Below are 27,889 nucleotides of genomic sequence, written 5' to 3' on the forward strand. Positions count from 1 at the left end.
CTCAATGAAAGACTGATATAAACAACAGAATTATAGGACTTTCTGAGAATTAATGCAGTGTCCTTCAAAGGGTAACTCTCTGTTGCCCCTACTTTACAATGGACTCAGAGTTGAAATCAAAGTTAAAGGGATACTTCACCCGTTGAAACATGAATCTGTATTGACATTGGGTCATAGATGTAATAGAAATGTGAAATACATTTTGAAGTTTGTCTTCTTGGTTGAGAAAAGGCAGAAAGTGTCTTTTTGGCTCATGTGGATGAAAGACACCAACTCCCAGAATGCACAGCACCGCAGGGCACCGCAGGGCACTCCCACTAAGGTCCTCTATTTACAGACATATTTACTTCAACACATAAGACCATTTCCTCAACAGATTCAGAGATTTCTTCCAGAAGGAATTGGCATCTTGGAATTTCCTGTCAGAAAACAGACTCTATGTCTGTGTCCATAGGCAAACAGTGAGAGCACTGACAATACCAGTCCACCCCAGCACGAGCTGGCAGCGGCCAGCGGCCTGCCTGTCGGCGGCGGTGAGGACGAGGAGCCGGGGCGGACTGGTGGAGACGCAGCGTCTCGCCGCTATATTTAAGTTGGTCATCCAAATACCCCACCAATACATATCGGATATCAAAGTGTTTGTATGAACATACTTTTTTCCACATTACCGTAGCGAATGATGCACTCCATGGTTGCCTCTCTCTTGTGTCTGAAGTCAAAGATCAGTTCTTTGGTTTTTAGAAACATTCAGTTCAAATGTTCACAGGGTTTGTGGTTCATAAGTGTTTAATCATTGATGTGTTGTCCACAGCTGGCTGACATTTATGGAAGTGTATTCAGCATTCGTCTCGGCAGAGAAAAGATGGTGTGTGTGTGTCTGGATACAAGGCTGTGAAGGATGCTATCGTGACACAGGCTGAGAATTTTGTGGATCGACCCCACCGTTCAGTCGAGGATAGATTTTACTCAGGAAGCTCAGGTTTACATCTCTCTTTCACTACTTATTCTTTAAAAAATAGTCCTTCTGAGCCACTAACCTTATTTCTTCATAGGATTCAAACCAACTTAAAGCAGTCCCTGCAATTCCAAGCAAATGTTCCAGTCTGTACAACAGGATCTGATGGTCAATAGTGTCAAAAGCAGCACTAAGATCCAACAAGACGAGCACAGAGAGAAGTCCCCTGTCTGAAGCTAGAAGTAGGTCGTTTGTAACTCTAACTAGTGCAGTCTCAGTGCTATGGTGGACTCTAAATCCTGACTGGAACTCCTCAAATAAACTGTTGTCATGGAGAAAGTCACACAGCTGATTAGCTAATCGGTCAATCTCGTATCATAAGAGTGAGTTTTCAAGATGTTTTAAACCAGGAAACACAAAGGCAAAGTTCTGAATTTAAACAGATATAGATAAAGATTCTTATGACCGTGATAATGCAATTATAATGTATATGACATTATAATATTATATCTTGAATTCTAGCTCTTAATTCGTATGGTGAAATTATATGTTTAGTAACAAGATAAAACATGATATTGTTTTGAATGACTTAATCAGCAAACGATCACGGGAGAAGAAGTTAATAAACTAATTTTGGGATTAAATTTGGACTTGGATTCTGAATGCGACACGACCACTTTGATCTCTCAACAGCTGCTCAGAAAAGACATCCTTACTTTGTGTTTTCTTCTCGAACTTCTCCCAAATGGTCTAGATCAAATGGCTCTCTTTCGGGTCATCCAGCACAGGTCCGCTACCCAAGCAGCTGCCGTAGTCAGCCGGATAGAAGTTCGGGTCTGTAGCTTTCAAGATGCTGATGCAAGGCGATGGCTGTCGGGGTTGGTTTGCGTCGTCGTCCAGGGGCTGAGTGGATCAAAATGGAAAAATATTTTTTAAAGTATTTTGATGCTTCAATCTCCAATTTTAAACTAATCTGATGGCCAACCTCGATTAGTTCTCAAGTACGAAATTGGCCTTCAAAAATGCTGAGCCAAAACTAACCAACTCAATGGAATAACACGCTAGCCTCACCCATTCAAGGTTTAAAGATTCACCCCGCCACCCATCGTAGTGCGCGTTCTGCCCGCTCTCCTCATAGACTGTAAATATTATGTTCCCCTGCCTGGGAGCTGGAGTCTGACGTCACTTTCCTGCACCGTCCACTTTGCCATTTCGTTTTCGAGTTGGTTTGAATTATGATCACTTTTTAGCATGGCAAGTTTGAATGATGTCATACAATATGCATACATAAGAGAGTAAAAGTATAATGCAAACTGGATGACTGAATACTCATTTTAAATATAGGTCAAATAATGCGCCTATATTCTGAAAATTAAAACGCGTTTCTGTTACTGTATTTTCATTTTAAAAGGAGCTTTTTCATTTGAATTATGATCACTAATCATGTCAACAGGAAGTCTCGCTAGGAATAGATCTGACTGGATCGCTTAGTTGACCAATCCTGAATGAGACTGACCTTAGTCCCTCCTACCTCATTAGCATACGGACACAGAAATGTAGAAATAAATAAATGTATAAATGAGTAAATGTGGAAATAAATAAATGTAGAAATAAATAAATATGGAAATAAATAAATGTAGAAATGAATAAATGTGGAAATAAATAAATGTATAAATAAATAAATGTGGAAATAAATAAATATGGAAATAAATAAATGTAGAAATGAATAAATGTGGAAATAAATAAATGTAGAAATAAATAAATGTGGAAATAAATAAATGTAGAAATAAATTTAAGACGTTTAATTATTTATGTCCCATTTATCTACCAGTTTTTATTTATTTATTCACGCATTTAATTAATTATTTATTCATTCTTTTATTTATTCCAATATTCATTTATACATTTATTTATTTATTTAAACTTTTGTCAGGTCTCGTCCTCCTGTTCCAAAAGTTGTTCTGTTGTCGACTGAGAGCGCTTGGAGGCTATGGTCCTCCAAGCAGGCGGCCCGGGTTCAAATCCAGCCTTTGGCTCCTTTCCCGCATGTCATTCCCTACTCTCTCTCCCCCATTTCTGACTCTATCCACTGTCCTATCGCTCCATTAAAGGCATAAAAGAGCCCAAAAATAAATCTTAATATCTAAATCTAGATATTTACAAGTGAATAATATAATAAAATTATCACAAAAAACACAAATGTATTTTTTTTTTTCAATTTAATTTTTATTGGTATCTAGAAGCTTTACAAGAAGTTTGCTGGGTCCTGGCAAGCGCCTCAAAAGGGCAGAGCCTGGCTGTGGCTCCAGGAACCCCCTTCCTGTCCCCACTTTCAGGTCGATGTTGCCTGATTTAAATATTGAGACTGAAGAGGAAGATGAAGAGGTCTATGTGGATGTGCTAGAGGAGGCTGCCTCGGCAAATGAGGAGGTAGAAAGGGGCAGTGAGCTCAGCCTATTCAGAGAGCTGATTGGGGGGGCAGCCCAGGCATTGGATGTAGCTACCACAATAGGAAAGGCACCTGCACCAACATGCTTTGATGAGGGTATGGAGGCACAGCCAGTGCCATTTCTGTTGCCTCTCCTCCCAGATATGGAGGAGTTGATGCAGGCTGGGTTTTCCAAACCCACCGATCCATTCAAATTCTCTACCTCAAGTAGACAGGTGTCTGCTATGCAGAGTCGAGCAAAGGTTGGCTGTGCGGCACTGCTGCCATTGGATGAGATCGTTGCAGCCCTCATGTTCCCATCAGGCTCTGTGCTGGGGAAACCTAGCTGCCTAATGAAGGGATGCAGAAATGTTGGATGCCTAATAGTTAAGGTACAAAGGGCAATGGCAGTTTAGGCGCAGCTTGCTAATACAGGATTCATATTGGTGCTGTATCATCGGCGGCTGGCAAGTGAGCTGGATGTAGGATATGATATGCGCATCTTTTCTGAACTGCAGCTTGTTTCATCTGTCATGGCACAGTTGATGAAGAAGCAGGTGGCACAATGATGGCCAATATGTCTTCTGGCCCCCTTGAGGAATTGGGACACAAGGTTGCCATCTTCCTCTGACAATTTGCATCGCCAGGTGCTTCTCTCCTGCCTTGGGATTTAGAGCTGGTTCTAAAGGCTCTGGATGTACTCCGTTCGAGCCCCTGGATTCTGTCGACTTGAAGTGGCTATCTCTTAAGGCTGGCCTACTGCTGGCACTGGCCTCCGCCAGGCGAATTGGAGAGCGTCAGGCTCTCTCCATTCATGCGGACCTCTGCAGGTTCCTACCAGAGGATGCAGGAGTGGTCCTACAGGCGAATCCAGCATTTCTCCCCAAGGTACTTTCAGACTCTCAGAGAAGTCAGAGGGTTGAGCTCTGGTATGTCTACTAGATGCAGAGAGAATGAGGAGCACAGACCCTCACTGGTATGGGGGGAAGGGCACTTTAAGTGTATGTGCACCGGACTCACAAGAGGACAGCTCAGTTGTTTGTCTGTTTTAAGCCTGAGCTTTCTGGTAAACCATTGTCAAAAGCCCTTTCCCACTGGACTGTAGTTGCAATCAAGCAGGCATATGCGGGCCTTGGTAGCATCTGGCGCCTTGGCATCAGGCAGCACTAACTTACAGTCAGCAGTACTTGCCGGCCTGGGGATGTGTATATTTGTACAATTGTATTAAGGTTTGTTGACATCCACGTTGATGATACTTTTGTTTGGAGCACTCCTGGTTGCGGCAACGTCTCATTCAAAGGACACACAGTTTGGCTCATGTTATGGCCGGGTGCTGCTCTATCCCCTCAAGGTGTGTCTTACAGAGCCCCATACATATGGAATATGTAACTGAGTGGAGAGATAGTCTCAATACAATAAACTATTTCTCAGGCTCGAGGCCGCTAATGGATCTTTTCCATCAAAATTTTAATCAGTTACAGTGTGGTACACTGGTGCTCTTATACTGTTAGTAGCCACCTGACAGGTGGATTGTCATAAAGCCAATTGTCCAAAACTTCACCTGACCCCATGGTCAGCCCCATACATATGGAATAAGTAATGGAGTGGAGGGATAGTCTCTTCACTCAGAGAACCATGGTTACACATTGTAACCTTACTTTTTCACCCATTCTTGAAGAAGTTTGTGATCTTCAGGATCTGCCACATGTTACCCAACCAACGGCCCTTGTTTTCTTAAGAATACCTTAAAAAGATATTTGAGCAATCTCAGACCGATATGACAGACATCTGGATACACTGGACAAGGCATTTAACGATGTTCTCATCATGTAACGACACACAAATATAAAAAAAAGACTCATTCAGAATAACAACAGCTTAAAATATATAAATAACACTGATGTACTGAAAGCAGAGCTTCAAAATACATTCTCACATCCATAAAGCATACATACATCATATTTTCCTTTCACTGGTAGGACAGAAGCCTTTTGCATTTTTTACTTAACTTGAAAATATAGGATTGTTTTCTTCAACTCAAGCAGTGACACAGTAAAGCACCTTTATTACTTCAACTGCAAATGCTGTTATCTCAAACCATTGTTTCAGGGACTGCATTAACCTCCAAAGTTGGAAATATATTTAAATCATTATGTATGATATATTTTCCTGTTCTTAAATCAATAAATGATTGCAGCTTTATTCTAAAATACATAATTTAACATAAATAAAGAGAAGTCAGGGGAAGTATTGAGCTTCAAAACGGCAACACAATGTGTTGTGTTAACAAAGTACTTAATATAAATAATGTTCCACAGTATTCTTGATACTTATTGAATTTATCAAACGTAAGACACTCCAGTTGAATATAATTTGAAAAGTCTGGTGCTAGAAGGAGCTTCCTGTCCAAAGATCAATGATGCTAAATGTCAGAGCTGTGTTGTATAACAGAACTTGACTTATGATCTACATTTCTGAGTACACAGGACAAGGCAGATACATTTTGTTCACACTGCACTTTGTATTGTTGGCTTAATTATGTTTATCTTATTTAATCAGAGTCTAAAGTCACTGAAATGCAGTTTGGTTTTGGCACTTAAGGTGTGTTAGATAATATTACCGGGCTGCTATTGTTGTTTTTCCAGCAGTGATTTCCATAATCAGACCGTGAGAAAGGCCTGTTTTGACAAGGGAAAGTAGGCGTGGCTGCTGCAAGTTGTGTAACCATGCTCCTCTTTGTACAGTCAGATTGTTTTACCCTACTCTCAACCTGTTCAGTAATGTGTAGAGTGTAGTCGCTGAGTGAGTAGACCATCTATTTATCAATATTTGACAGGAATTTGTAAACCACAAGTGCTTCAAGTTAGAACATAGGAAGTCTTCCTCCTGCTGCTGGCCTCTCTCATTTTAACAATGTGGCTTTATGATTTTTTACTGAGTTTAGACCTCAAGGGGCTATTTCTGTTTCTTATTATTTTCTTCATAATAGCAGACTATCTCAAAAACCGGAATCCTCCTAATTATCCTCCAGGACCATGGGCTTTTCCGATTGTGGGGAATATTCTCAGTGTGGACAGTGAACATCCAGACAAGTATATTACCAAGGTAAGGCTTAAAACAAAGGTGAAATCTTACAGTTTGTGTAAATCCAATGTATCAAAGGTGAACTTGTGATATAATTGCTTAATTGCTCAATTTCTACTTTTTTAAACACGTTTTATTTAGAAGATTTATATTTACAATATTTCACTCATATTTCAATGCACTTAATGAATGAAACCTAAGGAGCATTCAGTAATCTGATTGCAGCTAAAATACTTTCGGAGGATCTGTTGGTTATCTCTGTTTCACACCAGTAATCATAGGACAGATTTTAACAATGCTGTTCAGACTGTTTCTGTTGTTTACTGAGAGCCTGTGAAACAAAAGGTCTGCGTGGTGGCTGGCGCTCCAGTGTGTGTGCGCGCGCGCGTTTGGGCAGCAAATGCAATGTATGTTGATGTGTCTAAGCGTGCCCCGCGATGCTGACATGACAGCAGAGAGAGGAGCAGGGAAAAGTAGCTGCAGCTGCATAAAACGCGCCTAATACTCATAGCATAGTTTCTGTATATGACTTTTTGGTAAAACATTTACCCGCCCCAGTTTTACCTGCACGTCCTTGCGCTTGTCTGCACTCTCTTACATGCGCGTTCTCTCCCCCGCTCTCTCTCTAGCTCTCTCATGCACACAGCAATTTTATGAATAAATGAAAAATTCAATACAAACAGAACAGTTGGAAATATACTTGGGCTCCCCGCCCCGGTATTGTCTATGTGTGGGAAACACTGCAATGAGATGAAACTAACACACGTTTCTATTTTACAATTGTATTTAATATTGACTTATTACTTGTTGATCGCGATCGACTGGTTGGGCACCCCTGGTGTAAACTATCTTTTTTCCACATTACCGTAGCGAATGATGCACTCCATGGTTGCCTCTCTCTTGTGTCTGAAGTCAAATATCAGTTCCTTGGTTTTTAGAAACATTCAGTTCAAATGTTCACAGGGTTTGTGGTTCATAAGTGTTTAATCATTGATGTGTTGTCCACAGCTGGCTGACATTTATGGAAGTGTATTCAGCATTCGTCTCGGCAGAGAAAAGATGGTGTGTGTGTCTGGATACAAGGCTGTGAAGGATGCTATCGTGACACAGGCTGAGAACTTTGTGGATCGACCCCAAAGTTCAGTCGAGGATAGATTTTACTCAGGAAGCTCAGGTTTACATCTCTCTTTCACTACTTATTCTTTAAAAAATAGTCCTTCTGAGCCACTAACCTCATTTCATCTGTATTAATTTCTCTAGGTGGTCTGTTCATGAGCAATGGCGAAACATGGAAGAGACAGCGAAGATTTGCCTTATCTACGTTACGTACCTTTGGCCTTGGCAAAAACACCATGGAGCAGAGTATCTGTGAGGAGATCCAACACCTGCAGGAGGCTATTGAGCAAGAGAAAGGTTCTTCACAATGACTTTAACATCAGCTCATAATCAGAAGTTTCAGGTATTTTCTAGTCATTTTCTAAACAGTTGAATCCTTTCCTGCAGGTGGACTTTTCGACCCAGCAAACCACTTTAACAAAGCTGTGTCAAACATCATTTGCCAACTGGTGATGGGGAAACGATTTGAGTACAGCGACCACAACTTCCAACACATGCTGAAATGTCTGTCAGAGCTTCTACATCTGGAGGGCTCTATATGGAGTTGGGTGGGTCAATCTAATATCATATAAATGGGGGGGTCAGTCAATAATCAATAATCAGACTGGCTGAAAGTCACATTTCTTTGGACTAAATTGATCTTAAAAGTTAAATTTTGATGCGAGTGTATCTCTCATGTTTTTTTGGATGTAGATATATGAATCTTTCCCTTCAGTGATGAAGCACATGCCAGGTCCTCACAACAAAATGTTCGACAACTACGACATCCTGAAAGAATTTCTCAGTCAGGAGGTACAAAGGCACAAGAAGAACCTGGACCACAACAATCCCCGGGACTACATTGACGCTTTCATCATTGAAATGGAAAAAGTAAGAGAAGAAATGTGTGACACACACTGCACTACATTGAAGTTCTTCTCCTCAGTTTACTAATCCCTCTTTCTTGTATTATCGTATTATATCTGCTTTTCTAAATAGCACAAAGAGACCAATGTGGGCTTCAATGAGATCAATCTGGCTGTGTGCTCTTTGGATCTGTTCCTGGCTGGAACAGAGACGACCTCCACTACTTTGCTGTGGGCTTTGGTTTACCTCATCAATAACCCGGAAATTCAGGGTGAGTGATGATACAAGTGCCTTTACTTAAAGGGATACTTCACCCATTTGCATTAAGCATTGTATCAGTAGTGAACTGGTAGTATTTTTGAATGGTCGTGCATCCAGCCCTCATTTCCCCCTGAGACTGGAAAGTTCTGTATTTCTAAGTCTGAAAAGAAGCTTCCAGTGACGCAAATATCGTCATATTGAGTCACTGTAAGCTGTTGCGGTTAGTGATGTGAAACTACAACGCTAATTCCTCATATTTTCGACCACTGAAGCTTCAGACCAATCACAGATCAGTGGGTGGGAAGTCACTCCCAGAATCGAAAGTTAACGTCCGCTATATTGCTTGGAAGCTATGCTAACAGGCTCTATGGAGAAAGCTGATAATGGTGAAAAAATATAAATATATCGGCGAGACTGCTGCCCACAGGCCGGTCTTGTGTTTTGGCTGCAGCGGCTGCTGGCTAATGTTTTTATTACTATATTTCTACTGCTATATTGTATATTTTGGAGAAACTGTAACGATCGAATTTCCCTCTGGGATTAATAAAGTATTTCTGATTCTGATTCTGAAATCGAGGACCTTAGTGGGAGTGGCCTGCGGTGCTGTGCATTTTGGGATTTTGTGTCTTTCATCCACGTAAAAGACAATTTCTGCCTTTTGTCGGTCAAGAAGGTACCAACTTAAAAATGTATTTCACATTTCTACTACATATATGACCCAATGTCAATACAGATTCATGTTTCAACGGGTGAAGTATCCCTTTAACTTACTGTGAAACAGCAAGAAAACAAGACCACAGCCATGATGGCAGTTCTGGGAGGCTATGCTTTTACTATTTAGTCTACCGCTGAGGTTGATTGAAATGTATTATTTATTTTAGGTATTTTGGAATAAACAAAAGTATTGAAAATGTAAAAAAAAGAAGGCATAATTCCAATTTAATGTAATCCAGCCAGAGTAACCAGGGCAACACTGGTGATTTCAGGTAAGAATGACAGGGGTTATCCCTCCACCCATCAAATTCCTTCAGCATTTCCGAGGTGGTTTGTGGTGGCAGCAGACAAAGTAAGTCAACCCTGACTTCCCTCTCCCCAGCAACATTTTCCAGATCAGATGGGATATATAATCCCTCCTGGGAACTCTGGTTCTCCACTGGGCTCTCCTCCCAGTTGGGCGTGGCCAGAAAACCTCCAAAGGGAGGCATCCGGGAGGCATCCTAATCAGAGGCCCGAACCACCTCAACTGGCTCTATTTGATGTGAAGGAGTGGCAGCTCTGCTCTGAGCTTCCCCTGAAAGTCAGAGCTCCTCACCCTATCTCTAAGGATAAGCCCAGCCACCCTTTGGAGGATATTCATTTTGTTTGCTTGTAACCACGATCTTATTTCGGTCACTACCCATTGCTCATGACCATAGGGTTGGAGCAAAGATCGACCTGTTAATAGAGAGCTTTGCCTTCAGCCTCAGCTCCCTCTTAAACACAACGGTTCAGTATAATGCCCGCATTACTGCCGACGCTGAGCCAATCTGCCTGTGAATCTCACATCCGATCTTACACTCACTCATGAACAAGACCCACAGACACTCCTTCACCTGGGGCAAGGACTCACTCCCCACCTGGAGGGAGCAATCCACCGTTTCTGGAAGAGAACCATGGATTCAGACTTGGAGTTTCTGAGCCTCATCCCATCCGTTGCACATCGGCTGCAAACTGCTCAAATACCTGCTGAAGGTCACAGCATGAGGAAGCAAACAAATTCAGATCATCTGAAAAAAGAAGAGATGATATTTGAGGCCCCCAAGCTGTAAACTATTCTCCCCCCGGCTGCATCTTGAGATCCTGTCCATGTAAATCACAAACAGAATCAGTGACAAGAGGCAATCCACCAACATGACCGCCTGAGATATACGGTAATAAACCTTCTCCCCAAAACATGTGACTGTGTGAGCAAACTCCCATGTCCCCCCAAGAAGCCCTGCAAGGGTTAAGAGCTGGTTCACTGTCCCATGGCCAGGACAAAATCGGCATTGTTTCTCTTGTATCCAAGGTTCGACAATGGGTCGAACCTCCTTCTCAACAAAACAGAGTGGACTTTTCCCTGGAGGCTGAGAAGTGCGACACCCCGAAAATTGGAGCACACTCTCTGGTTCCCCTTTTTTTTAAATAGGAACCACCACCCAGGTTTGTCACTCCACAGGCACTGTCCCAGACCTTCACAAAACATTGAAGTGGCACGTCAGCCAATACATCCCAACAATGTCCAGAGACTTGAGCCTCATGTACACCTGGCACCTTGCCCGAGGAGCTCTTTAACTGCCTCAGTGACCTCTGCCAAAACATCTTTCAGATGACGCGTTGGTTTGGTTCAGGAGTTCCTCAAATTATTGTTGGTGACCTTCTTGTTCACCTGGGCAAACTCCAACACAGCAGCGATAAGCAAGGGGGTTGTTGGCTGAAGCCCGGCTACCAGACTCTTGCCTTCGAGCTCCCCTCTCAGCTCTCCTTCAAGGTCTGGCTCCAGGGGGGCGCCCTGGTTTCCCTCTTCTGTGCAAGGTGACTAGTTTACATTTTTGCCACTTTATAGGGGCTCTGTTGAACCGGTCCCTACCAGGGTCTAGTCCCCCCGATAACACAACTCCTAGGTTCACCAGGACATGCAAAGCCCTCCACCACATTAAGGTTGTGATTCTTTAAGAGGTGTACCTTTTTATGGCTTTTAAGGCAATACAGCCAAATATCTTAATTTAATGAAAAGTTCAAATTCCCCCAGTTCTGCAGTAAAGATTACTCACATGCTCATGTTCAGTATAGTTCTTTCTCTACTCCGTACTGAAGTCATTTTAATGTTACTGATAGGAGGCAAACATCCTCAACTTTCATTTTCAAGTTAACATGTCAAGATATCCATCCATCCATTTTCTTGGATGCGATCGGATCGCATTGGTAGCATGGGCAGTGAGTCAGCCCAGACTTCCCTCTACCCAGCAACACTTTCCAGCTCCTCCTGGGGGATTCCGAGGCATTCCCAGGCTAGACGGGATATATAATCCCTCCAGCGTGTTCTGGGTCAGCCCCGGGGTCTCCTCCCAGTTGGGCGTGCCTGGAAAACCTCTAAAGGGAGGCGTCCAGGAGGCATCCTTAACAGGTGCCCAAACCACCTCAACTGGCTCCTTTCGATGCGAAGGAGCAGCAGCTCTACTCCGAGCTCCCACCGAATGTCCAAGCTCCTCACCCTATCTCTAAGGCTGAACCCAGCCACCTTCCAGAGGAAACTCATTTCGTCCGCTTGTATCCGCGATCTTATTCTTTTGGTCACTACCTATAGCTCATGACCATAGGTGAGGGTTGGAACGAAGATCAACCGGTAAATCGAGAGCTTTGCCTTCAGGCTCCCTCTTCGCCACAAGGGTCCGGCACAATGCCTGCATTACTGCTGATGCCGAGCCAGTCCATCTGCCAATCTCACGTTCCATTCTACCCTCACTCGTGAACAAGACCCCGAGATTCTTGAACTCCTTCACCTGGGGCAAAGACTCACTCCCCACCCGGAGAGAGCAATCCACTGTTTTCTGGCAGAGAACCATGGCCTCTGACTTGGAGGTGCAAACCCTCATCCCAGCCGGGACTGCAAACCGCCCCAATGCCTGCTGGAGGTCCCAGCTTGAGGAAGCCAACAAAACTACGTCATCTGCAAAAAGCAGAGACGAGATTTTGAGGTCCCCAAACTGGAAACCCTCCTCCCCCCGGCAGCTCCTTGAGATCCTGTCCATGAAGATCACAAACAGGACTGGTGACAAGGGGAAACCCTGGCGGAGGCAGCATGCACTGGGAACTTGTCTGACTTTGTGCTGAGGGTGCGGACACAGCTCCCACTTTGGTCATACAGGGACCGGATAGCTCGCACCAACGGCCAGGGACCCCATATTCCCGCAGTACCCCCCACATGATCCCCCGAGGGACACGGTCAAAAGCCTTCTCCAAATCTACAAAGTAGACTGGATGGGAAAATTCACATGCCCCCCCCAAGAAGCCTTGCGAGGGTATAGAGCTGGTCCACTGTCCCACGGCCGGGACAGAATCCACATTGTTCCTCCTGCATCCGAGGTTCGACAATCGGCCGGAGCCTCCTTTCCAGCACCCTAGAGTAAACTTTCCCGGAAGGCTGAGAAGTGTGAAACCTCGATAATTGGAGCACACCCTCCAGTCCCCCTTTTGTAAATGGGGACCACCACACCAGTCTGCCACTCCACAGGCACTTTCTCAGATTTCCACGCGACATTGAAGAGGCGTGTCAGCCAAGACAGCCCAACAATGTCCAGAGCCTTTAGCATCTCAGGGCAAATCTCATCCACACCTGGCGCCTTGCCACTGAGGAGCTTGCCTCAGTGACCTCTGCCAAGGTTAGTGGTAAGGCTTCTCCCGGATCTTCAGACTCTGCCTCCTCTTCAGAGGACGCACTACACGTTTGGATTTGCCAGGTCTGTCCGGCAACCTTCCCCGCCATCTGATCCAACTCACCACCAGGTGGTGATCAGCTGACACCTCTGCTCCTCTCTTTACTCGATTGTCCAAAACATACGGCCGCAGATCTGACAAAACAACTACAAAGTCGATCATCGATCTTTGGCCTAGGGTGCTCTGGTACCAAGTTGACTTACGAACATCCCTATGGTCGAACATGATGTTTGTTATGGCCAATCCATGACTAGCACAGAAGTCCAACAACAAAACACCACTCGGGTTCAGATCGGGCAGGCCGTTCCTCCAAATCACCCCTCCCCAGGTGTCTCCATTGTTGCCCATGTGAGCGTTGAAGTCCACCAGCTGAACTACAGAGTCCCCAGGCGGAACCCCTTCCAGTACCCACCCAGAGACTCCAAGAAGGCTGTGTACTCTGAACTGCCGTTAGGTGCATATGCACATTCAACAGTCAGAGCCTTCCTCTCTGCAACCTGAAGTCACAGAGAGGCAACCCTCTCGTTCACCGGGGAAAACTCCAACACAGCGGTAGTATCCCTACACCCGCCCAGCGCCTCTCACCCTGGGCAACTCCAGAAAAAGACAGAGTCCAGCCCCTCTCCAGGAGTTTGGTTTCAGAACTGGTGCTATGCGTCGAGGTGAGGTGAGCCCAACTCTCTCTAGCTGGTAGCGCTCCACCTCCCGCACCAGCTCCTGCTCCTTCCCCACCAGAGAGGTGACGTTCCACGTCCCCAGAACCAGTCTGCGCTGCCATTGATTAGAAAGCCCAGGTCTCCGCCTACGCCTGCCACCGGCTTATCTTACACCTGCTCCCCATGTCTCTCCCTGCAGTTGTTTTTTCCCCATGGAAGAGAGCCCGGCCACTAGACGCTCGCCTTCGAGCTCCCCTCCCCCGGGTCCGGCTCCAGGGGGGTTCCCCGGTTTCCCTCTTCAGGGCAAGATGACTGGCTCCCTTGTATTGCGCCTCATATGGGGATCTTTGAACCGATCTTAGTCTGAACCCTCCCCCAAGACCACTTTGCCTTGGGAGACCCTACCAGGGGCTAAAGCCCCAGACAACACAGCTCCCGGGTTCACCAGGACAAACAAACTCCTCCACCAAGGAGACGGTTCTTGGAGGAGTCAAGATATAAATTTGTCATTTCAAGTTATACTTTTTCTTTTTCTGTTCCAACACCTTTACTGTATTTTAGAGAAAGTCCAGGCAGAGATAGATGGAGTGATTGGACAAAGCCGCCTGCCCACTATGGCCGACAGACCCAACCTGCCCTACACTGATGCTGCCATCCATGAAATCCAGAGATATGGAAATATCGTTCCTCTCAATGCATTAAGAATGGCTGCCAAGGACACAACACTGGGTGGTTACTTCATCCCTAAGGTACATGTCCTTCAAAGTCAATAGGGCTGCACGATATTGGGAAAAAATTACATTGCAATATTTTTGTTTCCTGCGATATACTGTATATTGCGATATTTTTTAAAGTTTACTGCTTCACTCTTTTCAGCTGAATTCACCCTGACTCTCCCTGAAATGATGATTATAGACTCTCACTTGTCTGCCTCTATCTCTCACTGCCTCCGGGAACGCTATTTGCGTTTTCAAAGAGTCTTAATCATGTTGATATCCGTTAATTATCGATATTGATCTATAATATTTCCTGCAAGTGATTCTTCTCACATCAGGTCAGACTTTTTAATAACTCGCACTGAGGTAACTCGCAATGAGGTTCCATCATTTAAGTTTCCCTCCGCAACCAAATAATATTGCGGGAATATTTATTAAATAATACTACTACTTCAACATTAAACTACGACTGCTTCAAGTTTCATGGCAGCTCATGAAATCGTAAGGAATGGGAAGGAGGACGTGAAATAAACAATAGAATGGGCTATCAGAAGATTGAAACTTAGGCCTCAAAAACGAAACCGAGAGCCCGTTCTGACTCCACAGATCTGGAAGCCGCTGCCTTTAACCCCCGAAAGTGTTAAATATAGCCTCTTATGTGATGTTAACTCTAAGCAAACTATCAGATTGTATAAATCCCTGCTCCTCTCCGCTCACATTCACCGCTCACTCACGCTGCACGTCGCTCTGCCCGACCCTGATAACAGCAGGTGAGATGACAGAGCGCTGAGAAGGTGTTCTAACTATGAACATAGTTGCATGTAATGTGGTAAAATATATAAATGTATGCTCATTTAGATCTATTAGTAATGTGAATGGGTTTAGACAGGATACATAAACTTAATTGAAAGGCTCAAATATATTTTTTTATTTTTTATGTCCTTGCAGTGTGACTAATCGCACATCGAGATGATGATGCTGAAATGATATATCCTGCAGCCCTAAAAGTAATTTAAACCCGATACTTCTTAACTGCTATTTTTTGCTTTTTGATGTTTTTTTTTAGGGCACGGCCCTGATGCCCATCCTGACCTCTGTGATGTTTGACAAGACTGAGTGGGAGACTCCAGACACCTTCAACCCTGGACACTTCCTCAACTCTGAGGGAAAGTTGTTGAAGAAAGAAGCTTTCCTTCCCTTCTCTGCAGGTACACCACTTCCCCATGAAACTTAACTTTAACCTGATGCAGAATACAGTTTATTCCTGAGCTCTTACTTCAGTGTGTGTTGTTGTTATTGGTCATTTCAGGGAAACGTGTGTGTCTTGGAGAAAGTCTTGCCAAGATGGAGCTGTTCCTATTTTTGGTTGGTCTACTACAGAAGTTTTCATTCTCTGTTCCTGATGGAGTTGAGCTTAGCACTGAAGGAATCACTGGAACGACACGCGTGCCTCACCCATTCAAGGTTTACGCTAAAGTGCGTTAAACTGAACGACATCTCCCTGAGTCATGCAACATCTAATCAAAGTTTAATAGACAAGACAAACGCTTTTTGTGCTGGAAACGCTGAAGACCTCCGTTTCAGAGCCCTTCTTACCATTGCATTGTAGCTACTGTAGGTTAGAAAAGTAAACTTCCGCTTCCCTCAGTAATGTCTGTTAGGTGTGTTTTAGATAGCTCCATGTGCATAATATTTGATTAAATTCAAGGAAATATCACCAAGAAAACATGAAAACAATGTAAAAAGTAGTCATGTACTGACACCAGCAGTAGCTCTACACATGTAAATTGTATTGTTGAAAAAATGAGTCAGACTAGCGTCTCCTCCACCATTGTTGTTGATAAAGCCTGATGTTGTAAGTGACATTGAAGTCTGTGGTGCTGTTCCAAAAGTTGTTCTGTTGTCGACTGAAAAAAACAACTCAAAAACAGCTGACGCAGAGGGCTTTTTACCACCCAGGACTCTGAGCTCTATAAACACTGAACTACATTTGTTTTGTTTTGAAAACGAGCGCTGCCAGTGCAAAAACTGCTGTCTGTGGACAAAAGCCCTTAAGAACTAATACTATATATTATGCCCAAACTCAACCTTTCATTGTATTATGTATCATTTGTATTAATGCTTCTGAATATACAACCTTCTTTTTTTCCTTGTTATTAATGACAAAATGTATGAAAGCGTCATGTACTGATTCTTTTAAACATGCATTTACGCTGTAATGTTTTTTACAAAGTTCTAAAAAAGGTTAAACTCAAGTAATAATATTTACAAGTGAATAATATAATAAAATGATCACAAAATACACAAATGTATTTTTCTTTTCTTTTTTACTTTCTTTTGCTTGGTGTAACATATTAACCTGAGATCAACCCAAAACTCACAGGACATGAATGAAAACCCCCACTCTTCCTGTTTACTGATAACAAAAGCCATTCAATTGATTAACTGTGAAAGACACTTTACATCGGAATGTGAAGAACAGAACGTCATAAAAAAACAATAAGCCTTTAATCCAAGTTAGCGAAACAGACCACTTGGATACGTGTGAAACGACTCTTAGAATAAACAATCCCAGGAAGACAGCCGTCTGCCGAGTTAATCAACATGGCAGGGGAGGCCTTTGACGTGATCTGGACTATCTCAAACGGACTTAATAGCTTTTAGACCCGTTGAACGAACTGCCTTAACCAACATAATCCATTTCTGTTATAAAAGAATTTCGGTTCAATCCCTGAATCGGATATATGTATCCATGACATCAAGACTAACACTTTCATGCAAGTTAGATTCTGCTACGATCATCTATGACGAACTTAGATATTGAGAAACTAAATCACATTACCTGATGAACTATACTTGAATCTTACGTGGAGCGCTACTGCCCCCTAGTGGCAAGAGCGCTGTACCGACCTGAGTTTCAGGACGGAGGAAGTACGATAGTTAATGTGATTTTGTCCTAGTTATAAATTTTGTATTTTAAGATATGATATTATACCCTTCATACTATATTAATGTGTGTTTGAATGTTGAATGGTATAATGCTGATTTCATTCCCATACAGGCGGAAATCGTCTAACTGTCTTCCGGTTGTACGTAATGTCGATTTCATTGCATAATTGTCTGAAATGTTTACTGCCGGAAATAATCCTACGTACGAATATTGACATGGTGATGTTCATATGATCAAAGTTCTTATTTATGCTCTTAATAAGTAAAGAACTCGGAGTGTATTGAAATAAAAGTAAACATCGGAGGCGGGTTAGATATTAGGCCCCGCCCCCTCAAAAAATCATCCCCTGGATAAAGGGGCTCGTCTCTCAGGAGTGCACGCTTTTTCTCACGCTTTTTCTCTCGCTTTTTTCTCTCATTTTTTCTTTGTAAATTTTCCTCGTAACTTCTTCTTCTAAACTCTCTTAGACGTCTCTTGTTTCGAACCACTTTGTTTCTTCAAGTTTTGCCGACGCGAAACTCTTTGAATTTAAGTCCGGATTCGCAGGACCTGCAGAACTCGAATCCAACTTAAACCAACCCTGATTCTTCATGCCCGCATTCTAAGTGACCATTCAAGTCAAGTGAGGATTAACGAGCGTCAATCCTGACGAACGTTAATTAAGACTCTTTGAGCCGCTGAGAGAAGGACCCACGGACAACTGCTTGGACCGCTGTGTTTTTCTTCAAACCCATCTCATTGTCGACTCCGACCGGACCTGCTACGGCGGTTATTGTGGGCCACCGGCATTCCTGATCCGAAAGAACTCGACGGGAAGTCTTGGTACCATTCGGCGGAGTTCAATTGAACACTACATCTCAGTAAGGAAGCGTTCTGATTATGAGATTGGGTTGTTGAGTCAAGATTGTGGTATCCGAATCAAAGCCTCAGAGTCAACTTTCACCAAATTTATTAAGTTCCCTTTTTATTTTTATTTCTCAAAATCCCACTTCATTAAATCCCTCAAACAATATAGTTAAACTCCAAACTTGACATAAGGATCTCACCATGGCAACTTAAACAATTCAATATTATTATTAAAGTTATATCACTGCCGTAATTATACTGATATTACTTATGCATTTCCTTTAAATTCTTCTGTTCATCATTTTTCTTTATTAAACTTTCATATAAACTTTCAATTCTTTGTCTGTGTAATTTTATGGTTTTTACTGCTTGAGAATTCATCCCAATGATATGAGACTGATTTATAGATTCATTAATAACTACAAGTAATATTAGTTTCCTTACTTAACAAGGATGGTGCCCCGAGTTATACATATATAAATATTAAAAGTAGATATGCTACATTGGCATCCAGAAGTTGAAGCATGTACAAAAACATTCATGGCGTGCCCGTGTTACATCATCACAGGCGGCTGTGGGTCAGTGGTAGATTCATCGTCTCTCAACCGGAAGGCGTTCATGCAGCAACATGTCTGATGTGTCCTTGGGCAAGACACTTAACCCTGAATTGCTCCCGCTGCATCGGCAGCAGCGTATGAATACGTATGAATGAGATCAGTTACTTCTGATTGTCTCCCTACATAGTAACCACTGCCATCAGTGTATGAATGTGTATGAATGGATGAGTTAATACTGATGGTCTCTTTACACAGCAGCCTCTACCATCAGTGTGTGAATGTGTATGAATGGACGAGTTAATACTGACAGACTCTTTACTCAGCAGCCTCTACCATCAGTGTGTGAATGTGTATGAATGGATGAGTTAATACTGATGGACTCTTTACACAGCAGCCTCTACCATCAGTGTGTGAATGTGTAGATGTGACATGCGGTGTAAAAGCGTCTTGAGTAGTCAGAAGACTAGAAAAGCGCTTTATAAGCTCTAGTCCATTTACCATTTACCACATATTTCAGTGCATTATGTGAAAGCACAACATTTCTATATATACAGTATAGTGATTTCTGTACTCTTTTACCTTACAATACCTTTCAGTCACAGTATGATTTGGCTTACAAACAAACAGATAAAAAAAATATTTTATGATATTAGTAGAAATAATCCTCACTCTTGCTCAGCATATAGTTTACAAGAAATGGCCAAATGAGATTTAAAAACAAACATAAAAAACAAAAGTATCAAAATGAAAAGATCTCTGAATAAAAATGTGTATATTTCCTTCCTCATAGGTGCATGCCTTGGTTTACACAGGTCTCAGTTTCCAGTACTAAAGAAACAGAACTATGTTCCACATTGAATAAGTGGGAGGAATGCTGGTTCTTACGTTGTGTGCAAGTGTCTTTTTTTAATTCTTGTCTTTGGGACTTGATAAAGTTGACCCACCTCAACCATATGTTGGTGAATTTATTTTGTTGTAATGTTAGTGAATATGTCAGTTTCTCCTTCATATATATTTGGTAAACTATGTCCATCCAAACCTCAATTAAGGGGCATGAGGTTTCAACCACTTATGAGTTATGTATTTTTTATGTCTCTGGAGTTTATCTCCTAGGTGATGTTACAAAGATATACAATATCAAATCTAGAGGGGATGACTATTCTGCAAAACTTTCTTGAGGGTCTGGTGAATTTCTTTCCAGTAATTGTCTAGAACAGGGAAAGACCAAAATATATGTAATTATTTGCATTGTCAGTCTGGCATTGCCTCCATCCGTTTGAATCAGTGGATCTTAATTATTTCTGCTTAGGAGTAATGAAGAACCGAATCAAGAGAGTTGTAGTTTTCCACTGCCCATGGCGGCTAGCTCCACCCGTTACGACACAGTTGTTTTTGCTTCTTTTGAATATGTGGCCCTTCAGTACACCACCATGACACCAATGATCTGTATTGACTTTGACTGTGTTATTATTGTTGGTGATGTTAATATCCATATTGATAAACCACAGGACAGAGGGACTTAAGAACTGTGTTACACTCTTGATAGCTTTGGCCTGACTCAGCATGTTGTAGCAGTTTTAATGCCTTTTGGGGTGCCAGCCGGTATTTCAACCGACAACTTGTATATATTTGAACCCACCACAAAGATACATTCTTTGTCTTTATACCAGAAGTACCTCATTTAGGATTCAAACACAAAAAAACACAAAGCAAGTCAGTTCAGTTCAACAACACAAAAAAAAAATCAAGAGTTGGCCCTGTTGTCCGTGTCTAACTCTTTGACCACCAGTTCAGTACCAAACTTGCCCACCGAGTGAGCCCTCACTCTCCTCAACAAATCTTTGGCCACAGACAACACAAGGGATTTTCTCAGACTTGTCGGAGTTACCTCCTGAACATGGGCGATCCGCTGGCTCCTCTGTCTCTACAAACAATCCTCCCGTGGACAGTCAGTAAAGCATGACACAAAATAAGACATTCAATCTCAGAGGGGTTAATACACCACTGACTTTTTGGAAAATGGCTGGGGCAGCCACGGACGTGAGAACCGGCTCTCAAGCTTTGCGGGAGCCGCGTTCTTATTTTGCGTCACCGCTTTTATTAATAGAGCAGCGTCAATCCAGGGAGCTAATTGGCCAAAGAGTGACTTGTTACAGGACGTGGGGCGAGTGGAACAGGTAATCAGTACGAATTTAGGCAATTTGCCACACACCCCTCCCCTTGTTAAAAGCTGCAACCATGCAGTCTCTTTTTTATTATTATTTGCTCTTTTGCCCTTCTCTGTGTGATTGTTCACTTTTTCTGTCAAGAGAGTTGTGGAATCCTAAGAATTCCTCTCCATCACTGTCCTCATTGAAGACCTCCTGCCTTTCGAGCTTTGCAAGTTGGTCTGCAGAAGGATAACAAGGCTTCAGGCATTAAACGTGGATCACCTTCCTGTCCTGACCTGTGTCTTCCAAGACAATATCATAATTCCAAGGCCCTAATTCGGATATGACTAGGCAAGGGCCAAGCCTTTTTGGTGCCAACTTTGCAGTGAATGATTTCTCGGTAACACTTTATATTAAGGTGCTTGTAATAAGCATTAATAACAGGTAATAAGTCACTAATAAGACCTTATTAGATTCTTATAATAGACTAATAAGTCTATATAAGTGTTAATATAGGCATAATTAAAAAAAAAGATTATGTCTTATAAGATACTTATTAGAAACTGTTACTGATCCTTAACAAAAGGCAATTTTCTGACTTCAGTATGGTGCAGTTGCATGTGTTGGGCCTCAGCCATGTGTGCTGGACAAAGGACTCAGGCCTGTATCACAGTTCTCAAGCCTGACTAGAGATATTTTGGAGGGAACTACACAAAGGAGTCTTAGCCCAGTCCCCCCCAATAGCAACTAACAAATAGGTTTGAAAAGTGGGGGGTGGGGGTTGTCTGAATTCTCTATCCTCATTGGAGGAGGCCTGAGGTAAACTCCAGCAGTTCATCACTCCACTCACTTTCTTTCTCTTGAAGTGTGGTCTGCCGACCCAAAGAGGATACCCTCTCCCATATGATGGACTCCAGCATTGGAGGAGACAAACCCTTTCCTCCTCTTGGCTTACATAGGTTAAACTCCAGAGCTGAAGTTGCTCAGTCTAGGTAGCTCTTCACATGCTGAATTCAAGCATCAGAGGATTCAGCTGTCTACTTCCACGGCATATTTTTAGGAGTTTTGGGCGCAATCAGATGCTATCAGGTTCGAGCAAAAAGAAGAGTTTCTTTCCTTTGATTTTTCAAAGACGTCATTGAACATAACTGGACAGCTGAAGGAAGCCCACTGATCCCTGAATCCACAATATACAATATCTAATATAATAATATAATAAGAAAACAGAAATCAAAAAACACAAACACAAATAAGAAAACGCAAACACAAATCCAAAAACACAAACACAAACACAAATTACAAAACACAAACACAAATCAAAAAACACAACGACATTAACTTAAACCGGAAAAGGTAGATACCTGCAGTCGACAAGGATCGTCGCTGATTGGACTAACTCTTCGGCTATCGGACTATGTGGCAAGTTCTTCAACGAAAACACAAACTACGTGTGAAACAAGAAGTTGTTGAAACAACTAAATCCACATGGGACAGCTTTGGGACCACACCAGAGGTTTACAAGACACATGTATCATTCCATGAGTCCGAACTACAGATGGCATGCAGATGGCTATGACAAACGGAAACCCTTTGGATCGGCCCTCTCAGGATGTATAGATGGCTTTTTGAGAATAATAATGTGGCTTGTTTGTGGAACTACTAACAACAACCCATCTGTCATCGCTCACAATTATATTAATTGTATATTAAAAGTGTTGGTGTGATCCCATGAGATTAAGAACTGACCTCGGAACAGAACATGGGACAATTGCAGCAACACAATGTGCCCTCCGCCATGCACATACGGACTACTATGGAGGCTCGTCAAGCCACAGTTACGACTCATCAACAGGGAATCAGCGTAGCGAGTCCTGGTGGTCCTTTTTCAGAAGAGGAAGGTATGTAACTATGTATTGCCTAGTGATCACACCAAAAGTGGTGACTATTATGAATTATTTTTTTCAGACCACTCTTTAAAATGCTGATAACATTCCTCATCTCAGTCCTCTAGATTATTCAATTAAACATTTCTCCTCGTGTGTAAAAAAAAAAAAAAAAAACAACTTTGCATTTAATGTATTCCTAGGTCTCAGTTTTGGATGGACCTGTTTGGAGACTCTGGACACTTCAACGGTTGCCATGAACACCAGTGCTTACTGAGATTCTGCTTCAGTAATGTTCTGCAGAAAGACCTGGATGAGTGTACGGACCTCTGGAACAAGCACAGGATTCGACCATCCAGACTTGCCTCATGTCCTGGAGGGATTCCAAACGAACTCTATTTGTTGCCTCACAGGTAATCCACATCAACTCAGAGTTAAATGATCATAAACTGAATATTGTATTATAACAAATTGCACTGCACTCGTTATGGTAACTATATTTGGATTATTGTATATTTTTGTAAATTATAGTATTTAATATAATTTATAGGCTAGTTGTCCTGCCTTTGTTTACATTCACATTTCTGTATCAACAAGCAAACACATCTTATCAACAATGGCCATTTCAAACTACATTTCTAATATCTGCTTAAAAAACCTTTCATAATTCTATAATTGTCTGAATTTGCAGGTTTGGTTCAAGGGACTGTGGATTTGCTGTTGAAGACAGGAAACTAAATGTGTTTCCGGAGGCCAGGCAAACAATTGATTCATGAGGTGACCCAGACATTCAAGTTTATCTACAACAGGCTGTGAAACAAAATGGATTACAGCAGCCATCAAATAGCTGGGCTATAGATGTGGACTATACTGAAGCCCTTACCACATATTCCATGTTACAGTAAACCTATAGCTGAGAAAAAATGTTTCTGCTTTAGCAGGAGATGGCTTTACATTACATATATTACTGATTGGACTGTAAGTGCTTATATTTTGGGAACTACTGAGTCTTAATTGTGAACTGACATATAAGTGGCATAAAGGGTTTTAATTGTTAATAAAAGGACGATCTACCAAAATTCTCAAATGTGGTCCTTTCTATTTTCAGGTTTGGTAACTGGAATTCTTGCAAGCACAAAATATTTTATTCTGTGTGAACTGATATCACGATTTACACTACATGTAGAACATCTAGTAGACAGTTTCCTTGCATAGTATGCCATGTTAACAGCACATACTGTGCATTAATGCTACAGAAGTCACAAGCTAAATAATTCACAACAAATTACACAATTGACATCTGTACACACCAGTATTTTACCCTCATAAAGGTATTTGTTTTATTTATTGAAACCAACATATGTTGCTGGAAAAAAAAAGCAGAATACATCAAATTTGTTAGTAAATAAAATGTCATAGCATTTTTTTCAAATGAGAGTAAGCCATGAAAACAAAGAAACAGCAAAATAAAAAACAAGGAGCTAACATCAGGACAAGAACCGTGAAGTGTGAACCGTCTCCAAGGTTTGAAAACATCTAAATACATTAACAGATCTGGGGCCCGTTCTGAAAGAAGGTTTTGTGTAAACTCTGAGTCAGTTCACCCTGAAATGAGGGAAAGTCTGGGTATTCCGTTTCAGAAGAGGAGGTCACTCAAACCCGCGAAAGAGGGGTAACTCCAGCCCATTTCAGAGGGAGCGGTTACTTTACCTGAGTCAGTTACTATGGTAACTGAGTCTGTGAACCTAACCTGGTCAGGAGCGGGTTTTCTTCAATGAAGCCAGAGTTTCTCTAGGTCTCCTCTTTCAGAGCCAGAAACGTTGTTTCATTTCCTCATTCTTTCATTCAGTCCGTATCATGCCGTGTTAGTGAAGAGTCACCGTTTGTCTGAATAAAAATCCAGGTTGTTTTAATATGATATGTTAGGGTTTTTCTGGGAGCTCTTTGCCACAATTTGGGCAATACATCATGCATTTTAAATCTCCGCTTACTTCGTTGACATGTCTCTGCCTGGCTCCAAAGGCGTATGAAGCATTTACTTCCGGTTAAAAAGACGGACATTGCGTTCGTCTAATCAGCGACAATCCTTGTCGACTGCAGGTACCTACCTTTTCCGGTTTAAGTTAATGTCGTTGTGTTTTTTGATTTGTGTTTTTTGATTTGTGGTTGTGTTTTTTGATTTGTGTTTGTGTTTTTTGATTTGTGTTGTGTTTTTTGATTTGTGTTTGTGTTTTTCGATTTGTTGTTGTGTTTTCTTATTTGTGGTTGTGTTTTTTGATTTGTGTTTGTGTTTTTTGATTTGTGGTTGTGTTTTCTTATTTGTGGTTGTGTTTTTTGATTTGTGGTTGTGTTTTTTGATTTGTGTTTGTGTTTTTCGATTTGTTGTTGTGTTTTCTTATTTGTGGTTGTGTTTTTTGATTTGTGTTTGTGTTTTTTGATTTGTGGTTGTGTTTTCTTATTTGTGGTTGTGTTTTTTGATTTGTGGTTGTGTTTTTTGATTTGTGTTTGTGTTTTTCGATTTGTTGTTGTGTTTTTTGATTTGTGGTTGTGTTTTTTGATTTGTGTTTGTGTTTTTTGATTTGTGGTTGTGTTTTTTGATTTGTGGTTGTGTTTTGCACTTCAGGGCCACCATACTTTTGTTCACAGACAGCAGTTTTTGCACTGGCAGCGCTCGTTTTTTTTTTTCAACTTCTCTTTATTGGGGTTTTTTCTTTTTTTCAAATACAGATTTAAAAAAAAAAACAATCTGAGACATTATTATTCATACCTCAAACCAACACAAAAATCTAAATAAATAAATAAAAAGATAAGATAAGATATAAAAAAACATAAGTAAAAAACAAATATAATACCAAAATAATAAGATAAAAAGATTTAAATAGTAATAATAATACAACTTGGAGGATGTCTAGTGCTCTGGATTTTACTAAATTATTATTTTTTCCTGGGGTTGTTTTTGTTATAGTAGTCTATAAATGGCTGCCATATTGAGTAAAACATATTTATCCTTCCTCTCAGGGTAAATTTTATTTTTTCTAACTGCAAATGCTTCATTATATCATTCATTAAAGCTTGACAAAATGGAGGATTTTTTTGTTTCCAGTTCAGCAGAATGAATCTTCTTGCTAACAGTGTTACAAACCATATCACATTCTTCTGGTTGTTTCATAAAGAGAGCTCCATAGCAGCTGACCCAACCCCAAACATTGCAAGAACTGGGTCTGGATTGATATGTTTCTGGAAAATCTCAGACAAACTTTGGAATATCTTGATCCAGTAGTTGGCGATGCTTGGACAAGTCCAGAACATATGTGCCAGTGAGGCCAGTACCTGTCCACAACGATCACAGAGTGGGTTTACAGCAGGGAACATTTTCAAAAGTTTCAACTTTGATAGATGAAGCCTGTGTAAAATTTTGAATTGTATCAGTCCATGTCTGGTACATACAGATGAAGAGTGCACACCATCCTGAGCCTTTGTCCATTGGTTTCCTGAGATTTCCACTTCAAGGTCCTCCTGCCAAGCCTCTTTTAGATGTTCAAGTGTGGCTGTACAGTCCATTTGTGACAGAATGTTATAAACCTTAGATATAGACCCTTTTTTTAATGGATCAGGCGGGAGCACTGAGTTCATGATACATTCGGGGGGCTGATCCGGGAAGGACGGGAACCTTTCCTTAACAAAACTTCGGATTTGCAAATATTTGATGAAGTCTCTATTATGTATGTTGAATTTTACCTGTAACTGACGAAATGATGAAAAGATCTTATCAGTAAACAGATCTTATATGGATTGTATTCCTTTCAGGTGCCATTTGTTAAATGTAGAATCTAAAAGTGAAGGAGTGAATGTATGATTGTTACTCAGTGGAGTGTGCACTGAACATTCTTTCCAATGAAAGTGTTTCCTTATCTGGGTCCAGATTCTCACTGAATGGGAAACAACTGGATTTTTAAGCTTAATTTTAAGAGTAGGTAATGCCGAATATATCAGAGTCTTTAGTGAAGTGGGGGAACAACTTTGATTTTCCATCCATGCCCAGCCAGCCCCCAGTTTATGACACCAAAAAGAAAAGGAACGTATATTACAAGACCAATAATAGAGCTGAAAACAAGGCAACCCCATACCTCCTGTAGATTTTGGTCTCTGTAAAAATGCTTTTTTAATTCTAGGAGTCTTTCTATTCCATATAAAGTTAAATATTAAAGAATCTAACTTCTTGAAAAAAACTTTGGTAATGAGAATCGGAATGCCCTGGAAAAGGAGTAAAAACTTGGGTAGAATATTCATTTTGATGATATTGATTCAACCTGCTAATTAAATTGGAAAGATAGGCCATCTATCTAGGTCCTGTACTGTTTGATCATATAGTTTTGAAAAGTTATGTTTAAAAAGTATTTGAATTTACCTGAAGTTGCAAATGGGTAGGATGTGAAAGAATTAATACTTTGGTGTGCTTTTACATTTATCGGGAATAGTATGCTCTTTGATAAATTGAGTTTGTATCCTGAGATAGCTCCAAAATCTGATATTATGGACATTATGATTGGTAATGATATTGCAGGTTTGGAAATATATAGTAATAAATCATCTGCGTATAGCGACACTTTGTATTCAGTCCCTTCTCTTTTTATTCCTATATATTCCTTTGCTGTGCGTAATGAAACAGCAAGAGGTTCGATGGCTAAGGCAAATAATAATGGTGATAAGGCTCAGTGGAAAGTAACTGGACCTAATATTGTTTGTCTGTATGGAGGCCTAGGGTTTTGCATATAATAATCTAAATAGGGAAACAAATCTGGTGCCGAATCCGAACCTTGACAAGGCCGAGAAGAGGTAGTCCCACTCGACCCTGTCGAAGGCCTGCTCCGCATCCAAAGATATTAGTATCTCGGGAAGCTGGTCGTTTGTTTCCTGGGTGTAAATTATATTAAATAACTTTCTGATATTGAAATACAACTGTCTATCTTTTATGAATCCAGTTTG

At 41.5% G+C, this 27,889-nt stretch overlaps 1 protein-coding gene and 1 long non-coding RNA gene across 2 annotated transcripts; one reads left to right on the forward strand and one right to left on the reverse strand.

Moving 5' to 3' along the window:
- Positions 1-6,112: 6,112 nt before the first annotated feature.
- LOC132972027 (cytochrome P450 2J6-like) lies at positions 6,113-16,825 on the forward strand. Its single transcript, XM_061034892.1, has 9 exons — positions 6,113-6,488; positions 7,476-7,641; positions 7,728-7,880; positions 7,971-8,131; positions 8,277-8,453; positions 8,562-8,700; positions 14,363-14,550; positions 15,584-15,725; positions 15,827-16,825. The coding sequence occupies exons 1-9, from the start codon at positions 6,297-6,299 to the stop codon at positions 16,000-16,002; spliced, it is 1,494 nt and encodes a 497-aa protein (XP_060890875.1). The 5' UTR covers positions 6,113-6,296; the 3' UTR covers positions 16,003-16,825.
- Positions 16,623-19,088, reverse strand: LOC132972062 (uncharacterized). The gene is made up of 2 exons (XR_009672852.1): positions 18,816-19,088; positions 16,623-16,857 (listed from the first exon to the last, which is right to left on the reverse strand). It is a non-coding gene; the product is annotated as an uncharacterized LOC132972062 (long non-coding RNA).
- Between the last annotated feature and the right edge of the window lie 8,801 nt (positions 19,089-27,889).

The sequence above is a fragment of the Labrus mixtus genome, chromosome 3 (genome assembly GCF_963584025.1).
Source record: "Labrus mixtus chromosome 3, fLabMix1.1, whole genome shotgun sequence".
Taxonomy (NCBI): domain Eukaryota; kingdom Metazoa; phylum Chordata; class Actinopteri; order Labriformes; family Labridae; genus Labrus; species Labrus mixtus.

Bases quoted from the DNA above. Each gene is read 5' to 3' on its own strand.
- LOC132972027 (XM_061034892.1), top strand. From the start codon at position 6,297: ATGTGGCTTTATGATTTTTTACTGAGTTTAGACCTCAAGGGGCTATTT. The intron at 8,132-8,276 runs GTGGGTCAATCT...TTTTGGATGTAG, and splicing joins AGGGCTCTATATGGAGTTGG to ATATATGAATCTTTCCCTTC. The intron at 8,454-8,561 runs GTAAGAGAAGAA...TTTTCTAAATAG, and splicing joins TCATCATTGAAATGGAAAAA to CACAAAGAGACCAATGTGGG.